The 25,576-nt window shown below is 35.7% G+C and overlaps 2 protein-coding genes across 5 annotated transcripts in view; one reads left to right on the top strand and one right to left on the bottom strand.

Annotated features, from left to right (window-relative positions):
* LOC129257206 (mitochondrial coenzyme A transporter SLC25A42-like) overlaps positions 1 to 11,699 on the bottom strand; it is a 32,368-nt gene extending 20,669 nt beyond the window's left edge. The window contains exons 1-2 of one of the 4 annotated variants that reach the window (XM_064097088.1): positions 11,266 to 11,681; positions 9,671 to 9,786 (exon numbers count right to left, since the gene is read on the bottom strand). The gene's annotated coding sequence lies outside the window, so the exon portion shown is untranslated. Of the gene's footprint in view, positions 1 to 9,670; positions 9,787 to 11,000 lie in introns of all 4 variants that reach the window. The other 3 variants (XM_064097090.1, XM_064097089.1, XM_064097087.1) reach the window with 3 other exon arrangements.
* A 3,533-nt stretch (positions 11,700 to 15,232) lies between these two features.
* On the top strand, positions 15,233 to 24,471 carry LOC129257207 (calmodulin-like protein 4). Its single transcript, XM_064097086.1, has 6 exons — positions 15,233 to 15,320; positions 15,428 to 15,458; positions 17,158 to 17,298; positions 18,721 to 18,903; positions 19,621 to 22,035; positions 22,391 to 24,471. Exons 1-5 carry the CDS (start codon positions 15,318 to 15,320, stop codon positions 19,722 to 19,724), a joined length of 462 nt encoding a protein of 153 aa, XP_063953156.1. The 5' UTR covers positions 15,233 to 15,317; the 3' UTR covers positions 19,725 to 22,035; positions 22,391 to 24,471.
* The last annotated feature ends 1,105 nt before the right edge of the window (positions 24,472 to 25,576 follow it).

The following is a 25,576-nucleotide window of genomic DNA, read 5'->3' as shown; positions in this document are numbered from 1 at the left end:
CCCCACTTTCTTTTTCTTATATTATTACATGAACCTGAAATAAAAAGTGGAATGCCTCAGACAGTCTCGTCTGCATTATGCTATTCGATATAGCAGCAGTGCTGTCTTTGAAAACAGCTAGTGAATAATTATTCACAGAAGAAAACACTAATATGATAATAAAATATTATGTTCATTGAGCCGAAATGACATTTGACCATGATCATGTGACCTAAGACATGTGCAAAACAATCATTCATACTTGATTACCCTTATGTCGATGTTTCATGAGCTAGATCCATAAACTTTCTAAGTTATGATGCCAATTCAACACATACTCCTAACACGGCCAGAGTTCCAAATGACCTTTGATCTTGTTCATGTTCCTGAAACACACACATGGTATTCAGGGATACATTGCTGCTCTTATATCCAGGTTTCATGAACTAGATCCATAAACTTTTAAAGTTATGATGACAATTCTACAAATACCTCCAACATAATACCAATGTTTGTTGATCCTAAATGACCTTTGACCTTGGCCATGTGACCTGAAACTCGCACAGGATGTTCAAGGATACTTGATTGTTCTTATGACCAATTTTCATGTACTAGATCTATAACATTTCAAAAGTTATGACAATTCCTCAAATACCCCCAACATGGCCAAAGTTCGTTGACCCTAAGTGACCTTTGACCTTAATCATGTGACCTGAAACTTAGACAAATCTTCAGTGATACACTATTACCCTTATGTCTAAGTTTTATGAACTAGGTCCATATACTTTTAAAGTTATGACAACATTTCAAAACTTAACCTTGGTTAAGATTATGATATTGATTCCCCCAACATGGTCAAAGTTAATTGACCCTATGACCTTTGACCTTGGTCATGTGACCTGAAACTCAAGCAGGATGCTCAGTAATACTTGATTACCCTTATGTCTAAGTTTCATGAACTAGGTCCATATACTTTCTAAGTTACGATAAAATTTTAAAAACTTAAGTTTGGTTAAGATTTGAATGTTGACGCCGCCGCGGCGCCTATAGTCTCGCTCTGCCATGCAGGCAAAACAATAATTAGTTCATATTTCATACAAGTGTGTATGATACGACCCCCTGTATCAAAATTTGTTGTAGCAATAAATCAGTTCTCAATCCACTCTTTAATTCTTGGACAAAAATTGAATTAAACATGATTTCATACACATGTATAGTAATTGTAATACAATTCAAAAGAATAAGTGGGGATATGACATCATCAGCTTGCTCATTGGGAAGATATTCAAAGAACTGTCTTGTGAAAATCATTAGGATGTTGTTCTTTGTTATTCCTTGTCCGATTTTGATGAAATTTTCAATGTTTTGTTTGTCTGATTTTTACATACTCTATTCAATTCATATTATTTTTCAGTCTGGAGTACCCCTTTAAATTGAATTATTCAAGAGGAAACTCCCCATGAAGACAACCTGTTTTAAGAAAACAAGTGGAATGCATCAGGCAGTTTTGCCTGCATTACACAATTTGATATAGCAGCATGTCTAAGTTTCATGAACTAGATCCATAAAAGTTATGAGTATGACTACAATTCCACAAATTCCCCCAACATGGCCAAAGTTCATTGACCCTAAGTGACCTTTGACCTTGGTAATGTGACCTGAAACTCAGGCAAGATCTTCAGTGATACACTATTACCCTAACATTATGTCCAAGTTTCATGAACTAGGTCTATATACTTTCTAAGTTATGACATTTCAAAAACTTAAACTTGGTTAAGATTTCGATATTGATTCCCCCAAAATGGCCTAAGTTCATTGACCCTATGACCTTTGAACTTGGTCATGTGACCTGAAAGTCAGGCAGAATGTTCAGTAATACTTGACTACCCTTATGTCCAATTTTCATGAACTACTGTAGGTAAACATACTTTCTAAGTTATGACTTTTCATAAACTTAACCTTGGTTAAGATTTGAATGTTGACAACACCTCCGCTGCCGTCGCCGTCAGAAAAGTGGCGCCTATAGTCTCGCTCTGCTATGCAGGCGAGACAAAAATATGAGAAACATAGAATTGATTAATGAAGGCTTTGTGAAAGAAAAAAAGAGTTCTGAATGATAAATTCAAGGTTTTTTAATCAAAATTGACAGATTTGGGACTGCATGAACTTGAGGGGGACCTAAAGCTATGGACTTTGTTGACAAACAATAAGAACTATGCAAATTTTAATATTTGAACAAATTATCTTTCACTAAATTGTGGTAAATATTCTAAATATCATAAACCAAGAAGAGAATATCTCAAAACTCACTAATACAAAAACCCTGCCGTATTTTCAGAACACCTCTTGATTTCACTGCCTGATGGAGTAGGGGTCCTAAAGCTACATATAAGCACTCGATTTATCATGCAAAGAAATAGCATTTCATGTGCCTCAATCTCTAAAATATGTTCATTTTATTATACAGGAAAATATGAAACTTAAGTGAATATAATCCAATATTCCAAATAGTTGCTGATTTTCTCTGTATTTAGTGATTTATTGCAGCCTCTGTAGAAAAACTGAATAGGAATCATCCCTCACTCTGCAGTCACAGTTCCACACACAGAGTGCGCATTTTGCCATTGAAATTGCATGCACGATGAGTGGTGCGTAGCTTTAGGACCCCCTACCATACTTTAAAAAGCATGAAATTCTGTAACAATATTTTGGTTCCCAATATCATGCTATGAACCATATCATGCTATATAATTGAGAAATATTGATTCATAAACCAACTTAACCAAGACAAATGCGCAGATCTATGAAAAATTCTTTAAAAAATTCAGATTTTTTAAATCAATATACTTTTTCATGTACCGGTATGTACCCAAATATCTTGTACATGATCTGGTTTATATTTATTGGTGTTGACCTACATATATTTCTGGGACTTTTGACCCCAAAATACAATGCATAGATCTGGACTGCAATGCAATTTGGTTACAATTAAACGGACATGATTGCAAAGTTACACTATTAACCCCAGTGTAATGGCTTTCAAAGTACATTGATCCCTGATTATCGTGACTTTATTACAGATGACTTTCAAATGTGCAACATGCGGTGGTCTGATAGAGCATTACATACCAATCACATGTACAGTACTGTATATTATTTGTCATACTTGAGTGTACTAACAAGAACCATGGTTTGGTTAACTGGGGGCCCAAGGGGAAATCAGCCTCCAAAATACCCCATAACATTTAAGTCCACACAATATTAAGTTTAAATTTGAGAAAGATCAAATGAGCATTTAACTTTCAATTTTCTATCAAAAATCTGATGGAAACCGGAAACTTGAACAAAAATTATTAAAAACAGAAGAAACGTTTTTCATCATTATCATTATTTGAAAATAACAAATATTTCCATTCATTCCTCCAATAAGCAAGGCTCGACATTAGCCGTGGCCCAGGGCCACCAGAAATTAACCTCTGCCACCATTTTTGAAAAATGCTAAGGTTTGGTGGCCCGATGCGGGCAACCAAAAAAAATTTAAGATTCTTTCCCCTGCTTTTGCAGACATTTTACCAACTTTCCGCAATTTAAATTTAAGCCAGTTTGTTTGGCTTTTTTCTTTGATCTACACACAAACACACACAAAATCGGCATAGTATAGCAAATTACAATAACTCCCCGCTGAATCTACGGCGTTGGTAAGCCTTGAGCTCTGCTATCACTCTGCAGCAGAGCTTCTACTTCTTGAGATGTAACTTTGAAACAATCACAAACATTGTCCCGAAATTTACATGATATGATTTCGAAATATGATTTTACTATTTCAGTGAACAATGCAAGGATTCATAATCCAATTTAATTCGTTCATTTTTTAAATTTGGCTTGAAATCATGGCAATAATTAGGGAAATATTAAAATAATCCCACCATGTCTACCTGTTCATTTATTTTGCCAATTGTAGTTCTAGCGCCATCTACATGTAATGGTCATTAAAAGCATATGCATGGTAAATTAGAACAGGCGATTCTTCCATGATGAAAGTTGAAAATACTTTCTATTTCCTTAATTATTGCCATGATTTCAAGCTGATTTTCATGAATGAATTAACAAAATGGAAGCTTTGATCATGATCACATTGTTTACAGAATTCATATTATAATCACTTTCAAATTCAAGGTTTCATGCAAAAACTTGGGAAAGAATCTTGTTAGAATGAGTGTCAAGTTGGCTACTCTATATGTGTGGGTGTGTATATGTGTATGAGTGTGTGTGTGTGTGTTTGTGTGAGTTTGTGACTGAGAAATGTGATTGTGACTTAAGCTGAAAAGAATCTAGCTCCTCTATTCGTCCATGTACTACAGAAAAATGAATGCTCACTCCACCCCACCAAAAAGTTGGTTTGAATCAAAAGAGAAAAATCAACAAATATAACCCAGAAAATTTCATCAAAATCGGATGTGAAATACTAAGTAAGAAATCTATGGACATTTTAAAGTTTTGCTTAACATCCTGGTCAGTATGCAAGTGAGAAAACTTTTGACATCATCCACTCACTATTTCTTTTATATCTCATTACATGGAATACGATTGTAATTTTTTCCTCATTGTCACATGAAATAAAGTTTGAATCCTCCCTGAACATGTGTGATTATAATTCTTTGAACACTTTGTGGTTCAAGCAAGAGTGTCCTTATTGTCAAATCTGTAAAAATTGAAATATTGTACAATTCAAACAATAACAAACAAAAGAAATGGTGAGTGAGGGACATCATTGACTCTCTCATTTGCATATCACTGAGTTGTGCATAGAACTGTTTTGTGAAAAAATAAGAGAAACTTTAAAATGTCATAAATTTATTTTACACAGGATTATGATGAAATTTTCAGTGTTATGTTTCTTTGATTTTTCTCTTTTTATTCAAACCAACTGTTATCTGGGGTGGACTTAAACAGTATTAATCAATTAATGGAAGTGTTGTTTATTCATTGATGAAATTGAATGATTCAAGAATATTACTGTTAGAATCTACAATGAAATTCAAGAAATTTGATTTCTGTGAATAAAACATTTGGTACAACCCAAAACTGATGCACAGTAATGTTCATGGTGTTCACTTTTTTTTATAATGTTAAAAATTTATTTTCAAAATTTTTCTCTATTTCTTTGTTAATGGGCCGCCAAATCTCAATTTTGGGCCATCAAAAAATTAAATATGATGGCTTTCCGAGAAAGTTGGTGTGGATCCTTGCAATAAGGTAAAGTATGATCTGATTCCTCATGAAAAATGTTTTGATGTCATTTCATTAGCTATGAATCAATGAAGAGTTCATGCTTTAACAAGTGGAATGCCTCTGGCAGTCTTGCCTGCAATACGTGATTAAACATAGCAGCAGTGCTGACTTTGAAAACGACATAATTATTATAAAAAAAAACATTCATATAATAATAAAATACTCGGTTAATTGACCCTACATGTAAATGACCTTTGACTATGATCATGTGACCTACTGTAAGACTCCTGAAAGATGATCATTCTTGCTTAACATTATGTCTTAGTTTCATGAACAAGATCCATTAAGTTTCAAAGTTATAATGGGCTTTCAGCAAATACCCCCCCCCCATATGGTCAAAGTTCATTGACCCTACATGACCTCTGACCTTAATCACGTTACCTGAAACTCATGCAAGATTATCATTGATACTTGATTACTCTTATGACCAAGTTTTATGAACTAGATCCATATACTTTCAAAGTTATGATGACATTTTAAAAACTTAACCTTGCTTAAGCTTTCATCGTTGATTCCCCCAACACATGCATCTCAAATGACAATGGATTGTTAAAAAATGCTGAATTACACAGAAAAAAGCATTGAGATAGAAACAGATTAAGAAAAGTACTATGGACCCTGGACCTCTTTACACATCCAAGATCTTAGTTATGTAAACACACATATTTACATATTTACTGTATCTTTTGTAGCTCAGCAGTTTATCACAAGTCAATACATGCAGGTCAATGTACAGTAAGTATACATGTACTACTATTAGAACTGAGTGCAAAAGAGCATGATTGAGAGCTCTGTACAAAAAAGTAAATGAACATGTGTATGAGAGGAAGAAGGAGAGATAGAAAATTTATCAAAAGTTTGGTGCTATTGTAGAGCTGTAGTGTGAGCAGGGTTCTTGACTTGTTAGTTATATTTATGACTTTGTACATCACTATTCTATCATCCCTCTTTAAGTCATAGGCTTGTATAAAGAACATCATTAATTTTCATTAGCATAATTAGGGCCAAGTTTATGCATAAGTACACTACATTCATGAGGGCATGCATGTGACAACAATTAAAATAACATGCTTCCAGTAGACAGTCTCCTCTCCCATATTGGTTGTGCGCTTCTAGACTCTACTAGTATAGACTGTCTAGATTAGGGTCTAAGTTAAGGCTAAATTAACCCCAGGGACCTCGACATTGAAGTGGCGACTGGCGAGGTCCTGAGTGTTGATTTTTTTTTCCAATTGAAGAGCCAGCTATATAAAGAGTTAGCTGCGAGGACTAATTAATCAATTAAAATCATATTTTTTGAAAATAATCCTCTCTATAGCTCTTCATTAAAAAAAAAAGAATTTCAATATAAATAAATATAAAAAAGCTTTTAGACCTTTTGAATTTTAATGTTTTTGACGACACCGTAATTGATCGCAAGTAAGATGGTTTGCTAAAATCAGCTGGTGGAGTAATCAGTGGCAAGTCCAACCCGGGGGGGGGGGGGCACTCACATACATTGGTTATACGGGGACGTGCCGCTTTGATGACCCCTTTTTAGGTGATCTGTCGATTAACTATTACCGGTAATTTTGTACAAATTTTCTCTTTTTATTCATTATCTTTATATAGGTGACCTGTCAATCGACAGCTCAACTGTTAATTTCGTACAAATACTATTTTTAATTCATTTTTTATTCATTCATTTATTCCTTCCTTCCTCCATCCATCCATTCATTCATTCAATGTTTATTTATTCATTTATTTATCTATTTTTATTCTTCCACCCTTTCTTGATGGTACAAAAACTCCTCCATCAATTTCCTTCAAAATTTTATCAGTCTTGTGGATCTCTTATCACATGTGTATGAAACGAGTTCAAGGTCAAATGGTCATCCTGACGTCATCTAGGAGCCATTTTGTAAAATCATACTATCAATCATATCCCAAGTTCTCGCTACTATGCGTCACAGTGAGTGGGCGCCGACTACCCTGAAAATTTTCAGGGCAAAGCCGCCAACCCTGAACTTCCCCGACACAGTGGACGAAAACTGTAAAACAGGCCTAGGTCTACACCAAAAACTAAATAATATATAAAAAAAAACAATTTGCTTTTCAGATCCTAATATAAACTTGTCGATTATTTCGTTCAAGATTTCTTCCCGGGATTTCTTTGACTCACTCAGAGCGAAGTCTACGCTAAACAATATAGTCAGGCAGCATATGTCATCTACTTCGACAAATTGGCTAAGTCTGATTTTTACTTTTATGTGATTGGTGACATCACAATGAACAACTTTCAACTTGGTGACAAATTTCTAATGGTCATCTTGACCATGTGAGGGGTCAAAATGGGTCAATTTTTGGAATCGTCCCGATTGTGTAGAGTCATACATCAAATTGTTTGTCTGGTTATACTGAACAAAAAAGTGTACACAACCATATACTCTTGACCTCCCATTAAAAATTTATGACCAGAAATGTCAAAAGGTCAATGAACTTTCGTTAAATGGCAAATTACACTGAAGGTGTTAAGAAAGCTATTATTCTGGGTTTTTTCCTTCTTTGTTTTGCATGTGTGTACTTTGTTATTTTCTATTTTGATAAGTTCATCTGCAGAAGTCCTTATCCAGAAGATATTAAGGGTCAAGACAAGGTCAGGGAAAGGTAAAAGATCTCTTTGATAGTCAAAATACACTACAAGTGGTTCTAGACTTTCTTTATATTGAGAAGTATCTATCTAAGAAGACATTATCAATTTAAAGGACAAGTCCACCCCGACAAAAAGTTGATTTGAATAAAAAGAGAAAAATCCAACAATCATAACACTGAAAATTTCATCAAAATCAGATGTAAAATAAGAAAGTTATGACAGTTTAAAGTTTTGCTTAATTTCACACAACAGTTATATGCACATCCTGGCCAGTATGCAAATGAGGGGACTGATGACATCACGCACTCATTATTTCTTTTGTATTTTATTATCTGAAATATGAAATATTCTGATTTTCTCACCAATGTCATTTGAAATCGAGCTTTATTCCTCCCTGAACTTGTGGAATTAACATTGTTTAACATTATGTAGTTCAGTCAAGTTTAACATTATTGTAAATTCTGTATAAATTGAAATATTGAATAATTCAAACAATAAAAAACAAAAGAAATAGTGAGTGATGGACATCATATACTCTCGCATTTGCATATCACTGAGTTGTGTATATAACTGTTTTGAGAAAAATATGCGAAACTTTAAAATGTCATAACTCTCTTATTTTACATCCGATTTTGATGAAGTTTTCAGTGTTATGCTTGTTAGATTTTTCTCTATTTATTCAAATCAAAATTTTTCTGGGGTGGACTTGACCTTTAATAATGAGGGGGTCAAATGTGCTCATTTAGGAAAAAATAGATAAACAGAGATAGACGTCGAATACATTCAGTGTGGTATCATGGTATTGCAGGAATACCTTGAAACGACTTGACGAACCCTAATGCCCTTAAAATTGTATCATCTTCATGATGTTATAACTGCAACCAGCTCTTTTCGAGTCTCTTGATTTTAATAGGAATTCAATTCAAGTTCAATTCCTTTTCATTTTAGTCTTTAATATGTAAAGAAACATTTCATCCATTTGCTTTGTACAGAATATTTTAATCAACAGAAATTGTTGTAATGTATTTGGGTATAAGTGTAATACTGTGTTAATAGAGTAAACACATCGATTGATCAGTGCTCCCAGTTCCTAAGAAAGATGCCTAACATCTTATATGGATAAACTTTCGTAGGATGACTGATGTGTAAGTATTAAGTTTGGATAAACCAGGGAAGTGGGAATTGCGCGACAGCCAAAGCAAGTCACTGCTTTTTGTCCTTTTAAGTTTAATTTTCCCCGTTTTGGTGCATTTCAGGCCAAAACGGAATAATAATCATTATTTTGGTCCAGTTCTTTTTATATATTTTTAGGAAATCAAGACAAAAATCGATGAGTCCCGTTGGGGTTCATACTTATCGCATTGTTAACCCGAACCCCCTAATGACGACGGCTGCACGATCGCGAGCCGTCTGTGTATAAGAAATTTAAAAAAAATAAAAATGTTAAAAACTCTTCGAAACAGATGGCTGCCAGCTGTCTAGCCCTCTACTGTCTAAGTCAGAGATACGAACCATCGCCAGGGCTGAGGCCTGAGCTGAGCCCACTCCTAGTACCAATGAGGTCCAAACATTAACATGTATAGACCTCATAGGCGACAATGGCTTGAAAACTGGTTAATGTTTCCTGCACCCAAGTATTTAATGATATTACCATATTACTCACTAAATACGAGTTGTATGCTGGTCTGTTTATGATTGATTAAAATATTGCCCATGACATGTAATCCTAGTCCTACTTTCAATGTAATAAAATAAAGGGAAACTTACATTTGAGTCCTATTTCCAGCTTTTCTTGGCAGTCGGTTCGGTCCGGTACGAAACGGTACGAAGTTGATTTTCAGATCATGTGATACGCGTAGTCGTCACCTGATCGGTCGGTTATCCTTTTTGAAAGACGTCAATAATTATGAATTTTATTATAAAATATATTTATAGAATAAAATATTGTACGATATTTTATATATCTCTACAATTAAAAAATACTGTGATATTAATTTCATACTTGACGTAAAAGGCGCTATTTAACAAAATATTATTTTTTTTTAATTAAAAAAAAAAAAAACGCCTTGAACACAATGCAAAAAACCTAACGATTTGGCCGTGTTGTTAACAACTATCGTACTGGAGCATTTATGAATAAAGATGAACGTGTAGCTGTCTACCGCGACACCGTTTGTCGCAAGACTTTACTATAGTCAGAAGTGTGAGAAATTGTCATAAAATTCAACAAAAGAACCGGTGAGTACCGATTACTTTATAGTTTATTTATAATTTAGTACTAGTAGAATACATTTAAATAGTAGAGTAAAACATTTTTGTGATATTAATGCTTAGTGCTAAGCTAGGGCGGCCCAAATGCGCATGAATCGAGTCCCAGTTTCTTAACATGGGCAAGTATTGCCTTTCATTATAGGGGTGTTGCCGAGCACTCACACGTATTGCGAGGTTAGTATATATGGCCTAGACTCTAGACTAGTACTAGTAGTACTACTGACTACTACTAGCATGACTAGACTTAGACCAAAAGCTTCGGTCTCTGTTATGTTGGTTGTTCAGCTGAACTCCGTTGGCTTCACTCACCAAATACAGAGACCGAAGTTCTAGCGCGATCTGTACAGGGGACTCAATGGCCATATGTTTATGTACTTAAGATCGGATAAAACGGGGAAGTGAATTTGCGCGACAGCCGAGGTAAGTCACTGTTTTTGTTCCTTTTAACTTGATTTTTCTCCGTTTTTTGGCAATTAATGCCAAGAGGGAATATTAATTTGCATTTTGGTCGCGTTAATTTTCAAAATTTTTATTCATTAAAGACAAAAATTGAAGAGCCCCGACGGGGGGATTTTGCATTGCAAGTCCCCTAATGGTGGCTGCACGCTAGCGAGCCGTCTGTGTACGAGGAGAAATTAAAAAAAAAAAAAAAAAGTTAAAAAACTCCTCGAAACAGACGGCTGCCAGCTGTCTAGACTAGACTGTGCCTGAGCCCCGACTCGACTGAGCCTGAGGTAATATGGCCGGGATGACAGCAAAATGTCAGAAATTGTTGAATAAATCCCTTGAAACAATGGTTATTCGTGTCTAATAATGGAACTCTTGCCTCAATGGATGTCAAATAATTGGTGAAATTCACTGGACATCAAGAAAGTGAATGTGCTCCTCGCACATCTATGCACTCGCCAGGCGATCCAGCTCACGTGCAATTCGAATTACAGTTCTACGGAAACGTGATAACCAACATTAAAAATGCGTGCTTTAGAATCGCACGTACCGGTAGTCGTAGTTAGCATGAATCATAATCGTTCAGAACATCGAATAAAGAAACTAATCGAGTCAATCAAAAGTTGTTCTATTCACTAACTTACAATGTCGTGAATGTCTCAGGCTACAATTACCGGTAACATTGATGATTAATCTCCAGTCCAGAGTCCAGTCTAAATGGTAAATTTGTTCACAGGTGACCTCACCACTGCCACTATCTGTATGCCCCTATGTCTGATGCCTTTCAGTTTTTACGTCAGTTTTACAAAAGATGATGGCATAAGCTAAGTAAGAAGAGTCTGTGAGACGGTTCCTCGCGGCTCAGCTAGCGCACCGTACCGATACGTCGGCCGGCCCCCGAAAGTACCGGGCAGCAGAGCTAGCTAGAACCGTAGAAGCCGTACGTACCGGTACGTTCGTTCTGGAATAAAAATTTTGCAGCAGCGAGTTTCATAAGAATTCGCCCTCAGAAAACTCGCCTGAGCTAGCTGAAGCCAGGGCTAGGGTACCGTACCTTATTGCGCAATTTCATAATTCCGCAGTTATGTTTGTGCACATCATGATCTGCGCATATTTTACATTTTGCGCGCTGACGTCACAATGGATGACCAGGGCCCCGTAACACAAAGGTTAGCGATTGATCGTACGCTTGATTGTCAATTGTAGTCTATGGAATCAATCGTAGAAAAATGTTAATTAATCAGCTGTAGGTATAAGCTGATTTTTCTCCTTATCTGCGCTAATAAATTGGAATTATTCCATGGACCATTTTTTTTTATCCTCTACAATTTCAAAATACTTATAGTGCTGCAAAGTGTGACGAATATGACCCCGAGTTTGAATTAAATTTTGGAGTGGTTTTGGAATTTTTCCTCACAAAGATACAAATCTTTTGGTGTGTTTAGGGGTGTTTTAAAAATAACATAAAATTTGCTCTAATAAAGTGCTTATAGTTTGAAAACAAGCACGAAGACCCATATATTTCTTAATGTTCGCACCTCTTTGGTATACCTTATACAACTTTGCAAAGTTTGGTGAAAATGACATGGGTTTTGAATAAACTGCAGCATTTCTTGTACTTCTCAAGTTTGTTATTGAAATTTCATTTTTTTTTTAGGATGAGTTTTTGTTATCCCAGTCGCGCAATTCCTAAGAACTGAGAGTGCTGTTGGACTTAAAAGAGCAAATAGTTAATAGCAATTTAAATAGATTATCCATCTTAGGGATACAATTATCAATTATATTGCAAAATTTGATGAAATATTCATGATTTTGACTGACGGTAATAGAGCTTTAAATTCATTGTTGTGATCTCGTGGGGTCTAAAAATGCCAAATTCTTTTGAATGCGCAATTCATAAGCCATCCATAAATTTGTTTGAAGCTCTAATTGTTATAGCAAAAAAAATCAAGCACATAGGGCCTAATGGACCCATGTTAATTTTTGCATCATTTATTCAGGTGCTTAAGTATGACCGTATACGGATCGAACCAACGGTATTATCAGACTTTTGCTTGTTTTCGACCCATTTTGGGCTGTTTCATAGGGCTAACTGAATACTTTGGACACTGATATAATCTGAAAACGAGCACATGGACCCCATGTTTTTAATGTCTTCAGAATATATGTATGATGAAAATGACATGGACTCTTGGGCGGCCGGACGATAATTAAGGAACCATTCGTATTTTAGACATTTTGGACGGTATATATTAGACTTTTGCCCGTTTTAGGCGCATTTTAGACTGTTTCCAACTCGCAACACTTTCGGACACTAATAGTTTATTAACCGAGCACATGGACCCCATATTTTTATTTAACATCTTCGGATTATATTCCTCTACAAGCTAGAGAGTATGATGAAATTCGAAAATGACATGGATTTTGAATGTTTGGGAGCAGAACTACGGAATTATTCGTATTTTATACATTTTGGACCGTGCCCGTTTTAGGCGCATTATTTAGACTGTTTCAAACGGGGTTCATGGCAAGCCAACTCGCAATACTTTGGACACTGATAGTTTATAAACCAGCACATGGACCCCATATTAACTTTCCTACACATTTGCAATGCTGTACAATTTTGCTGAATCTGATGAAAATGACATGGATTTTGAGTGCAGCTTAAACTAGTACCGGACGGTACCTTTTTAATTTTTCGAGTAGATTCACATCTTTTGAAGATTTGTTTTTTTGAAGGTTTCGTGCACCTTTCTTGTAAAATGAGGCCGCTGCTGACTCCAAATGGATATAGTTTTGCCAATTGAGATATTTCCTACTTTGGTATCCATTCATGCAGTTACATATCCTGAAAGTTTGATGCGATATCGACAGAGTAGGCCCTATAGGCCTAACGGATGATTTAAACACATGCATTTGGTGAATTCGTGAGGTCATCTAAGAGAGGCATATATATATTCTCTTATCTTGATTGCGCAACATTTCATAATCATTAATTAAATACGGTGACTTTGAAGTCCGAGAAAAAAATCAGCACATTAACCTATATTGCATTTTCATAATGCATAGATTAACTCTCTGTAAATTTGGTGAAAAATGACATGGATTTCATAAAATAATAAAACTAATAAAAACTGTGGAACGTCATTTCCACTGCTATAATGTCCCTACAGCCTACTACAAAAATCTTTGTTTGGTTATTGTCGTAAATGGCATATCACAGGCACAGCTAACTTGATTCTAAAACAAAAATTACCGGTACCTATATATTTTAATTCCGTCCTCATAAACCTCTGATCTTCGGTTTTTTTTTTCTAGCCGTGGCCGTGGCGTGGGTTCGAGTATTTCGACCGAAATACAGTACAGTACAGTACAGTACCGGTACTCCGGTACGTACCAACGAACGTAGAGGGCAGCAACACACAAGCGTGTTGCTCTAAGGAAGGTCAACTCGATACGCGCATGCAGCTGAGGTACGCGCATATTTTATCATTTATGCCAACGAAATCATACGCCGATCCAATACAACAACAAATTAGTAGCGATCACGAAAACAATATGAAAGAATATGACTACAACGATATCAAAGATAACATTAAAAAATTATGTTGGAGAATATACATACATTTAAAAAACATACGTTGATATTTAAAACTTTACAAATATAAGTTTTAGAAACTAAATCATTACCAAATCGGTGATTGTTGTTATCAGCGATTTCACCAGACGGCTGTATTAGGTGATTCGCGTCGAGACGATTTTGTGACCACTCGCAAAGCATTTCGGGATTGAATATGACCACCTTATTTTCTCTGAGCTCTTCGCTGAACCCATCATCACAGTGCAGCTGCAGCGCAGCGCGCAGCCAATGCAATGCATCCGATGCATGGGTTTTTTCGCCGTCCATAGTCTCGGACTCGAAGTTGAAATTTAGACCCGGATTTCGGGGAAACAGCGCCTTTATTTCAGATTTATAGATTTAAAAGTCGAATGAAATTAAAAATTTGAAATCTAACCTTGAACAATAATCGTTGATAAACATCAGCCCTGAAGCAATTGCACTTCAAATCAGACTAGGCATATTGGACGTCATTGTCTATGTTGCTAGAAGGTCTATGACGAGTCGCCTGAAGCCCCAGCGCATCATCAACGTCACAAGCTAGCTGCGCGACCGGGCCAGACTCGGCGCACCCAGGCCAGAAAAATGACCTCGATTATTACGGTGGTTGTCTATGCATTTATTAGTGGTGCAGCGAAATTCAGCAGAAGAAAATAAGAGATATGAGGTATCCTCGTCATAGACTTAATATTCCAAAATGAGGAAAAATGTCAAAATCATGATTATTTAAGCTAAATATTTTCTTTAAAAATAAAAGTAATATCTTTAATATTTATACCCAGAATAACCGATCTAATAATTGTTCATTAAAAAATATTTGAAATTAACAAATGAAAAAAAATCAACTCGACAAATTTCCCAAAACCCCACCTTATTTTTTAGAGTGGTCACAGAATTCGAGCGGAGTTGACCTTCCTTAGAGCAACACGCTTGTGTGTTGCTGCCCTCTACGTTCGTTGGTACGTACCGTACCGTACCATACCGTACATAGTACATATACAGTATACGTAGTACAGACTAGACGACGAGTTAATTTGCTCATTGCTAGCGCTTGCGGAAATAATATCGACGACAAGAATGGTGAGAATATATAAGTGAATTTGCTTATCTTTTAAGTTATTAAGTGATTCATAATGTTATTGATCCTAATAATCTGTTGTTTTTATTTTCTTTATCTTCTTACACAGGCCCAGTTATTCACGCAAAAGCAGATTGACGGTAAGTTTGAATACTTTTTGGTACGTGAACAGAGTGTAGGCCTACCGGTGGATGGGCCGCCGCCGCGCCTGGCGTCGTGCTATCGTGCCGATCGCTACTCGGCATTATGTGCGCAGCTAGCCTACACTCATTTCTCAGAAGTCATATACAATACATTCGGAAATTGGGTGTGGTCGGAATATTTATAGGCTATTCCAGCTTATTGGGATTTTGGGGTCAAAGTCGTTATCATCAATTTATACACAGCTGATGCCATAGTCCATGCGGATTTGATATTTCTTTCTAAGTTACTTAAATAAGACAGTTAAGAATTGATGAAAATGAAATGAAAGGTCTGACTCTGAACCTTCTTCTCCATCAATCATGTTTTTATTTTCAGTTTTGTGGGGGTGCATACGGAACTCTTGCCTTATTGCATATTGGAATTCTCTTAGCAAATCTCTCCTTCCTATCCCACCCCTCCCCCAGGCCAGGGGGGGCACTCAGATTATATTTTGTCTGATAAGGGTGTGCCTCACGAAACCCTGAAATGTGGGGGTCTAACTAAGGAACTGACCACAACACGAGGGTAAAATAGGTCTACGAGGTCTTGGGAATTGTTAAATATATACAGCCTTTACAGGGCAGTGTGAAAAATTAAAAACAGCGTCTACGGAACGGGATCACGGTAGTAGGTATACGGTGCACGCTAGCGTTTCAGGCCACATGACTAAGTCTAAGGTCAGTGGTCACTTAGGCCCTAGGCCTAGGGTCAATGAACTTACATGTATGCCATGATGGGGGTATTTAAGGAATTGTCATAACTTTAAAAGTTTATGGATGATGAAACTTGGACACAAGAGCAACCATGTATCCCCGAATATCCTGTGCACATTTCAGTTCAGGTCACATGACCAAGGTCAAAGGTCATGGTTAATGAGCTTTGGCAGTATTGGGGACCGGGTACGTTGAATTGGCATCATAACTTAAAAAGTTTATGGATCTAGTTCATGAAACATAGACCTAATGGTAGTCAAGAATGAATGATTGTTTTGCACACGTCTTTAGGTTACATGATCATAGTCAAAGGCCATTTTGGGTCAGTGGACATAGTATTTTATTATCCTTTGAGTATTTTTTTGAATAATTATTCAATAGCTGTTTTCAAATTCAGCACTGCTGCTATCAATTTGCACAATGCAAGCGAGACTGTCAGAGGCGTTCCACTTGTTTAAAAAATGATAGAGTATATGTTTACCGGTAGCTTTAGATATCAATTTCATGACAATATCTTTTCATTCGACTGAGATATCGTATGTTAAACTGAATGAAAATTGAAAAAGCGATTGCCAGCCAATCAAGTTTGTGTATCATGGCATGATGTCTACCACCGCCTATGCAGTGCGTAGGGGATACTTCAGTCTGTGGAGGGAGAGGATGCCATGAAGCCAGGTGATGTCTCAGCGGAGCATATCCTGACCGAAATAGACTGATCTTTCGGTCTAACCTTTTCGCTGATGTACATCTCATGAAGCAAATTAAATATGATTACAGTATGATGGCAAAAAATTACTAGTACACTGAATTACGTTATCATTTTTTTTTCTTCTGGTATGCTCTGTATTTTATAAATAGCACACAATATTTACATGTATGTAAACAGTTGAGGTTTTACAGTCAAATATCTTTATATTGTTCATTCTTTTCTTTAAAAAAATAGAATACAAGGAGTGTTTTGCACTCTATGACAAGACGAGGAAGGGGCATATTTTTGCTGATGAACTTACTAAAGTAATGAGGTCACTTGGGACTAACCCCTCTGTAGAAGAAATCAAAGCTTACAGAAAACAATATGAAGCGAGTGAGTAAATAAAAACATGTAGATAACTAGGTTTATTTGTTGGTAACATGAAATTCCATGACTTTTTCAATATTTTTTTAATGCATTCATGTTCCTTACATTCATCTGTCAAAATATTGGATTTTGATTGGTAGTATACAGCACTATCAGGATCTGGAATTAAATAATTAATATGAGACAGCCTAGATATTAAAGGAGAATGAAACCTTTGGAACAAGATAGCTTGTGTGAATACAGAAAAATCAAAGAAACATATCAACGAAAGTTTGAGAAAAATCGGACAAATAATGAGAAAGTTATGAGCATTTGAATATTGCGATCACTAATGCTATGGATTGGAGATCCTCAAATTGGCAATGCAACAAAGATGTGCAATGTCACTTGTGAACAACTCTCCCCATTACTTTAGTATATAATTCATTTAAACTGCCTCTTTTATCACATCTATCAGTAGATCATGTGTTCTTTCTATAGGAGGGCATGTAATACAGATTTTTAAAGAATACATCATTGTTAAAGAGTTTGTATCATAAAAAGAAAAAGCAAAAATAGACATTTTGAGGGTATTTTATTGTCCATCAAAGGTAAAGTTGTTCACATGTGACATCACACATCCTTGTCGCATTGCCAATTCGAGGATCTCCATAGCATTAGTGATTGCAATATTCAAATGACCATAACTTTCTCATTATTTGTCCGATTTTTCTCAAACTTTCTTTGTTCTTATTCTTTGATTTTTCTGTTTCGACACAAGCCTACTTGTTCCAAAGGTTTCATTCCCCTTTAACATAGAAAAACTTTCACTTTGCAGGGGCCGCGGAAGCGGGGGGGGGGGGGGGGGGGGCTCCAAAACCGTGTACAAAAACGTAAAAATGACCATATACTGTAATTGTGATTTTTTGCTTGGTCAGCCCCCCCCCCCACTTTGAAAACCGTTCCGCGGCCCCTGCTTTGTGTACATCATAAACATGGATAACTTTTGTTTCTTTTCCTGATTCAAACAAATCTGAAAACTTCATCAAAATAAAGGAATGGTAGAAACAGGTTTGAATTTATTGCTGACATACATGTAGACTTTGTATCATAAATGAAAAAAATCAAAATTGCATTTTCAACATGTCACCTAGGTTCTACGGTAAAATGCTTGTCTGTAGAAAAAAAACACGAAACCAACTTGAATTGTTTGTATTCAGTTAGTGGCCCCAGGATGATTTTAGAAATATAAAAGATAAGTGGGGCAAGCCAGTAGTCATGTTTCACTTCTCCAAGTCTTTGATCAAAGTGTTCTTGTGCCACTATATGCAATGGGCAATAAGAGTTATTATCAACCATATGATATTTACAGTGTGTACCTGCCAGAGGGGAAAATACCCAAACATACAACTTTTAGATCTGTTTTTGTTTGTTATCTCTCTGCTGCAGATGATAAGATCTCATTTAGTGATTTCTTAGTGATCATGTATGAACAGCATAAGAACGAAAACCCTTTCAAGGAGATCATGGATGCATTCAGATTGACCGATACCCAAAATAGAGGATTTATCATGGCTTCGGAATTCCGCAACATCATGACTAAGTTCGGAGAGAAAATATCTGATAGGGAAGGTAGGTTGAGATTGTTCACATGTACAGTACAGTTGGAGTCAAAAAGTTATGTCAAAAGGTTACACATATACATGTAGGAAATTTAATGTTTTTTTAATCATGTAATCTCCAAAATAGTAAAATAAAAAATACCTTGGTTTTAAATGATAATTTTTTATCAAACAAAATGACTTCTCTTTTACCCAGTATAAGTGCTGCTTCAAGATGCTTGTTGTAAATTTATGTTTTTGGCCTAATATGTGTTTCTATAATAAGTTTAAGTTGCTTATATCTCTAAAATATTTCTTATTAAAAAACCCTGACATTTGGGCAAACATTTCTATCTCAACAAAAATATTTGATTTAGTTATTATGGACTATGAATACTTAATGATGAAATGAGAAAAAATCGTATTTAAGCTTGAGATCAAATTTTGCCATTTTTTAAAACTAAATTATTTCTTAAATGGAGCATAATTTTCATTGCATGCAGTATTTATTATATGCCACTTCTTAGCAGGAATAGGATAAGCTCTTCAGTGTGATACCCAATTTATCATCATAATACAAATATTTTTGGAGATTAAGTACGGTATATTTCATCACTTTGTCAAGAAAAATATTTTTGTGAAATTTTCCAGAGGTATGCATATTCTGAGACCCTCAAAACTATGTGAGTATGCCGTTGTAATTTCAGATTTATAATTCTCTTTTTTTTTGGTCTCCTTTATTTCGCAGTTGATGACATGATGAGAGAGTTTGGAATACAGAAGAATGGCTTCGTCAAGTACTATGATATCGTGCCCAAACTCCTTGAACCAATCCCGGATCATTATAAATGATGACTGACTTTCTTAAAACTTAAGAGTAACCATTCCCTCTTCCTCTCTATCGTTTTGATACTGAAAAGACAATGTGATTGACCCCAGTATGAAATGAGTTTAGAGGCCCATTCAAATTCAGAAGAATGGATTACCGGTATACATGTAGAAACTGTATAATTTATTTACTAAAAAAAAGAATCTGCATAAAGCATCTTTCTTGTGTCTTATACTATTTATAAAACCTCTCATTTGTATATTCCAATGATACAGTACTGTTGATGGTTTATTCATCTCATAATATATGAAAGTGCTTGCAATTTTGCAAGCTATCTAACATTTTGTTAATGGTATTATGTATGTAATTCAATTGTAACTGATCATGATTTCATTTGGGGGATGTACAAATTATGGAAGAGAGAAGAGGTTGGCAGTAATCATATGGGAATCTATGTAGAGGAAAAGAGCAGGAAGTAAATCTAAATGATTGTAAACCTACTTACATTTTATATGAATTACAAAATACATTTTGATAAAGCTTGAAGTTTGACAATTATCTTTCAAACATTCATCAGTAGGATTTTGACAGAAATTAGGAAGCAAAATTGATATTGTTGTTTATATTGTCTTTTGTAATAACTTTTAATTCAGATTTTTTTTTTTTGTAGGGGGTGCTTGTTCTACCCCCCCTGCATTGGCACTTGAAAATTTATTCATTTTAGCCAGGAGATATAATCATACATTCACATAATTTGCTATACAGTGCGTCCCACAAAAACGAAACCAAGATTTAGCAATGATTTATCATAACTTAATCACAAATACAATAGACAAATGACCTTTCATTGTAAAGCTTAGAGTCCCCTCCTTCATCTGCTACAACAAAGAAGATTTTTCATTCATGCATGAGTGAGTAAAAAGAATTTGAAGAAAGGATACCAAAAAGTCACTTGGCGGATGGTATCTGGGTTTCAAAAAGAAAATCACATTTTTAAAATGTTCAATATCTGCTCTTTAATGTGATACATCAATCGCAGAAAATTGTCAAGAAATTACAAAGTTCTGTTAATTTGGAATAAGGCTTCAATTTCAATAATTTAATAAAATAAAGAGGTTTACTGGCTAGCTTTCAAACTTACTTGACACTACGTTCTGTTGACGATCATCCATGCATAAAGTCTTTTGTTAACCATGCAATAGCTTAGGTGGGAAAGTGGTGAAAACATGTTTGTTTAATGGAATTATGGCAATTCAAGCATTGTTTGGAAGGAACAGAAGTTTGTTATTTCTTGACCATTATCTGTGATTGAGGCACCAAAATAAAAAGCAGACATTGACCTTTTTTGGTTTTCTTTTTTAAATTTGGATAGCCCCTGCCAAATAACTTTTTGGTATCCTTTCTTGAAATTGTTTTTACTCATGTGTGTATGAGAAATATTGTATGCTGTACCAGATGAAAGAAGAGACTCTTAAGCTTTACAATGATAGGTCATTTGTCTATTGTATTTACGATTTAGTTATGATAAATCATCGCTAAATCTCGGTTTCGTTTTGTGTGGTACACACGATATATCAGGTTTATTTTTTATCTTTTTTTTTGTGTCCATAAAAAAATCACGTTTTGAACAAATAATACCTTTGCGCCTTGCCCTGAGATGATGCCAGCTTTAGCACCACTCCAAGATGAAGGGCAAAGATTTAACAAATTATATGACAGCCTGTATCAAACAGGGAGATATCATTATCGTGTGAGGTGCCGTGGCTGAGTCGTCTAAGGCGCCTGACTAAACATGGCATTTAATCAACAATGCTCTTTTATCCTGCATTCAAATGAATGCAAATGCTTTACGCATTCTTGGTAACTATGTGTGCACTTGTATCGTAATCCTGATGTAAGAGGCTGATAAATTCATGCAAGAAAATCGAGAACTGTGAGTAAATTGTTTTTTCATAGTTCGATTTTGTTAATTTAAAGTATGAAATTTAACATAATAGTATCTAGCATTTATGAGGTGCAGATTATCTAGTTGCCTATTCAATGGCACTATATATTACCCCGGCTATAGCTCAAGCTGCTAAGGGTGCTTGATGCATTCAAGGAATTAATCCTCCTGGGTACCTCACCTGGGTTAAGTGCAGCTGCAGCACAATGGGGGTAAATTTCTTGCTGAAGAAGTTTGTATTACCATAAGAAAGAGCAAAAATAGACATTTTAGGGGTATTTTATAGTCCATCAAAGGCAAAGTTGTTCATATGACATCACACATTGTTGCATTGCCAATAGGAGAATCTCCAGAGCATTAAGGCCACTGCACACCTTACGACCCGACTGGTCGGCGACTGGCTTGCGACTGAGTGAGGGGAGATTAATCGCAAGGCAGTCATAAGCCTCGACACCGCACACCTTGCGATCCGATCTGCGACTCACGCATGCGCTTTTTGCTTTTTGGCATAGCAACTGAGAAAGTGCGCTTACTATTGCGTATGCACGTTGTTTATCATAATACGCATCGTGCAACTCTGCTGTGTGATTGGCTGGAAGTTGGATTGAGCTTGCGATCCAGTCATAAGGATTCGACATGTCAAATCCTTACGATTTTCCTTGCGACTTGTCTCTGACCGGTCTGCGATGCTCAAGCTGACAAGAGCTGTGACGTCACATCTCCCCTCACTCAGTCGCAAGCCAGTCGGCGATCAGTCGTGTCGTAAGGTGTGCGGTGGCCTTTAGTGATCGCAATATTCAAATCCTCATAACTTTCTCATTATTGTCTGATTTTTCTCAAACTTTTCTTTGATCTTTTTCTTTGATTTTTCTGTTTCCACACAAGTCCCCTTGTTTTAAAGGTTTCATTTCCCTTTAATTCTCAAATAATTTTAAAAATAGTAGAAGACATTATTTTTAGCGTTGGTTAAGATTTAGCTGCTGGTACATGTAATTAAATGTCAAATTTATACCTTTTTTCACAGCACTCACTAAATAAACCACTAGTTTAGTAATTGAATAACTAATTTCATTTACATCTCCATTTCCAATTCAAAGGTTTATGTTCTTAATAATCATTTGAATAAAAATAAGCAATTCTTTTTGTTACTGCAGCAGAATTTAATGGCTAGCATAACGCATCAAATAATGTAGGATAATGACCATTGGTTTTGCATTTGGGTGTGGATAGTGTTGCAGGCATGTATCTATTCTATATGTAATTTGTCCAACCTGGATTGTATGAGACGTGTGAGTAATATTGACATTTTGATAGCATGTTTTACTGAAGTTCAAGGGCATGCCAAACCTTCCATTGTTTTCACAACAATAACTCATTGAGGCATGTTATAACACACATACAATATTGTATTTGAATGGGGCTTTGGACAATGTCTATGGCTGTGAAAGGTTATTATCGGTGGCCTATTCTGATTAAGGGGGGGGGGGTAGTGCTCCATTATATTATTGTAAACATGTAGTACGTCATGAAAGTTCATCTGTGTTGGTAGAAGATACTGAAAAAAATCACCATTTGTTTTCAACATACTGGAAATTGCACCCCAATGACTTGGGCTGCCTATTAAAGCATTTTTTTTTCTGTCTTCAATTTTTTTTTTAAGTTTTCTATTTCATTACGATCTGGTGAGTGATTAGATTCTTGTACTCTTGTAAGGCTTCAAAAGGCTCATTACTGTCCTTGAAATGACAAGATGCCTTGGATATATTCCAAAGGGATTCTGATTAGAAACTTTGATTTGAAAGGTTGTTAACCCTAATACTCCCGGTTTATTTCAAAGCTTGTATTACGGGGGGGGGGGGGGCATAATGGCCCCCCTCCCCCGAGATCTTTGCCATGGGTTGCTTGATTGCCTAAGTTCACAAAATTCCTTTTAAATTTTTTTAAATTAATTTATGCGAGAAATCATAGGTTTTGGTATTTCTCACTGAATAAAGCCTCAGTTGGTACAAATGTCTTTCATAACACCCTCACCAAATTCTGACTAAGATAGATAGGTTGTGGTAATTATTTCTTTTGTATTTTATTGTTTTTTTTAATTTTCTTATGTATTTCTTTGTTTTTCGTCAAGTGTTTTCAGATCCGTAAGGGTGGGTGTGTCACAGTGTGTGTTGTAATTATTCGCACTATTTGAAGCAATGATGATGCTTAACTAGAAAAGTATAAACATATGATGGGAAAAGCTCCTGACTTTGTCCATATGGTTATACACAGTAATATAGAGAAATAGCGAAATTTCAGTGACATGTGTTCGGTAAACGTAATCTGACTCAACACATGGTAGGTCTGATTGCCATAAATTTGGTATCAAAATGTCCGGGAAGGATCAAAGAAAAAAGTCATGAAATTTTGTTTCGAAATATTGAGGCATACAGAAGTCTCGACAAAAATTTTAGGGCATAATGCCCCCCCCCCCTCCGGAGTATCAGGATTAAACAAAAATACACTTTTAAAATGCTATTGTCCATGAAGACCCCCTTTCTTGCTTGTAACTGTATTATGTTATTAAATGTTTGCATATACATATTGAACTTGTCTTTTACTGCTAAAAGTGAGGTGTTTATCCTTGTCACCTGTCATTCTGATTATGATTTCCGCCTTTAATACTATGAAGAACTATCAATATGAAATATAAAATATAGACAGTCTTTCAGTAAAGAATTTACATTTAATATGTGAATGTGACCAATGTAACTCCATGAAATAATGAGCTACTTGTATTTATTTTTTTTGTATTCATGAATATATTTCAGATAGTAGTATTCAAATCTGCATTCTTTGTGTGTTTTTTGTAGCAAGTATTTGCGATTAACTCACTTGTCTGGGTGTGTTGAACAGGACCATGAAATCAACATGGAAAGCAGGCATCCCCCGTACCTCTTCCCCATGACAAGTCTGCCGAGACCTAGTATCCCCCCAATCTGAACACGAAGATTGGGAGAAACTCTTGTCACTATAAATACAACCGGGCATCATATTGAGACTCGCATCTCAAAGATTATACACTCACAAACTCCTAATCATTTCAAGACTAGAACGCTTGATCAACTTCTATACTAATTGAACCGATCCGTTGGCCTTCCGAGCGCGATATTCATTTGTTTCTAAATTTTTAAAGATCTATGTTGTAAAATGAATGTTGAAAATAAAGCATCAATTATGGTCTCATGGTTTGACTTTCCTCTTCAAATTACAAATTCAACAAGTGGAATGCCTCTGGCCGTCTCACCTGCATCACGCGATTCAATATAGCAGCAGTGTTGATTTTAAAAACTACTATAACTCGCACAAGATGTTCAGTTACTCTTTTATGAACTAGACCAATACACTTATAGAGATATGATGGCAATTCAACAAATACCCCCAACGTGGCCAAAGTTCTTTGACCTTACATGACCTTTGACCTTGATCATGTGACCTGAAACTCGCACAGGATGTTCAGTGATACTTGATTACTATTATGTCCAAGTTTTATGAACTAGACCAACACACTTTCAAATTTATGGCTGTAATTCAACAAATACCCCAATTTGGCCAAAGTTCATTGACCCTAAATGACCTTTGACCTTGATCATGTGACCTGAAACTTGCACAGGATGTTCAGTAATACTTGATTACTATTATGTCCAAGTTTCATGAATCAGATCCATAAACTTTCAAAGTTATGATGGTAATACAACAGATACCCCCAATTCGGCCAAAGTTCATTGACCCTAAATGACCTTTGACCTTGGTCATGTGATGTGAAACTCATGCAGGATGTTCAGTGATACTTGATTAACCTTATGTATAAGTTTCATGAACTAGGTCCATATATTTTCTAAGTTATGATGACATTTCAAAAACTTAACCTTAGGTTAAGATTTTGATGTT

The sequence above is a fragment of the Lytechinus pictus genome, chromosome 3, assembly GCF_037042905.1.
Source record: "Lytechinus pictus isolate F3 Inbred chromosome 3, Lp3.0, whole genome shotgun sequence".
Classification (NCBI taxonomy): domain Eukaryota; kingdom Metazoa; phylum Echinodermata; class Echinoidea; order Temnopleuroida; family Toxopneustidae; genus Lytechinus; species Lytechinus pictus.
Note: the sequence above shows the minus strand (reverse complement) of the source record. Positions and strands in the feature narration are given on the sequence as shown.

What these genes read in the sequence shown, in the direction of transcription:
- LOC129257207 (XM_064097086.1), top strand. An exon ending in CACGCAAAAGCAGATTGACG is followed by an intron (nt 15,459 to 17,157) that starts GTAAGTTTGAAT and finishes TTAAAAAAATAG; the next exon opens with AATACAAGGAGTGTTTTGCA. An exon ending in GAAAATATCTGATAGGGAAG is followed by an intron (nt 18,904 to 19,620) that starts GTAGGTTGAGAT and finishes TTTATTTCGCAG; the next exon opens with TTGATGACATGATGAGAGAG.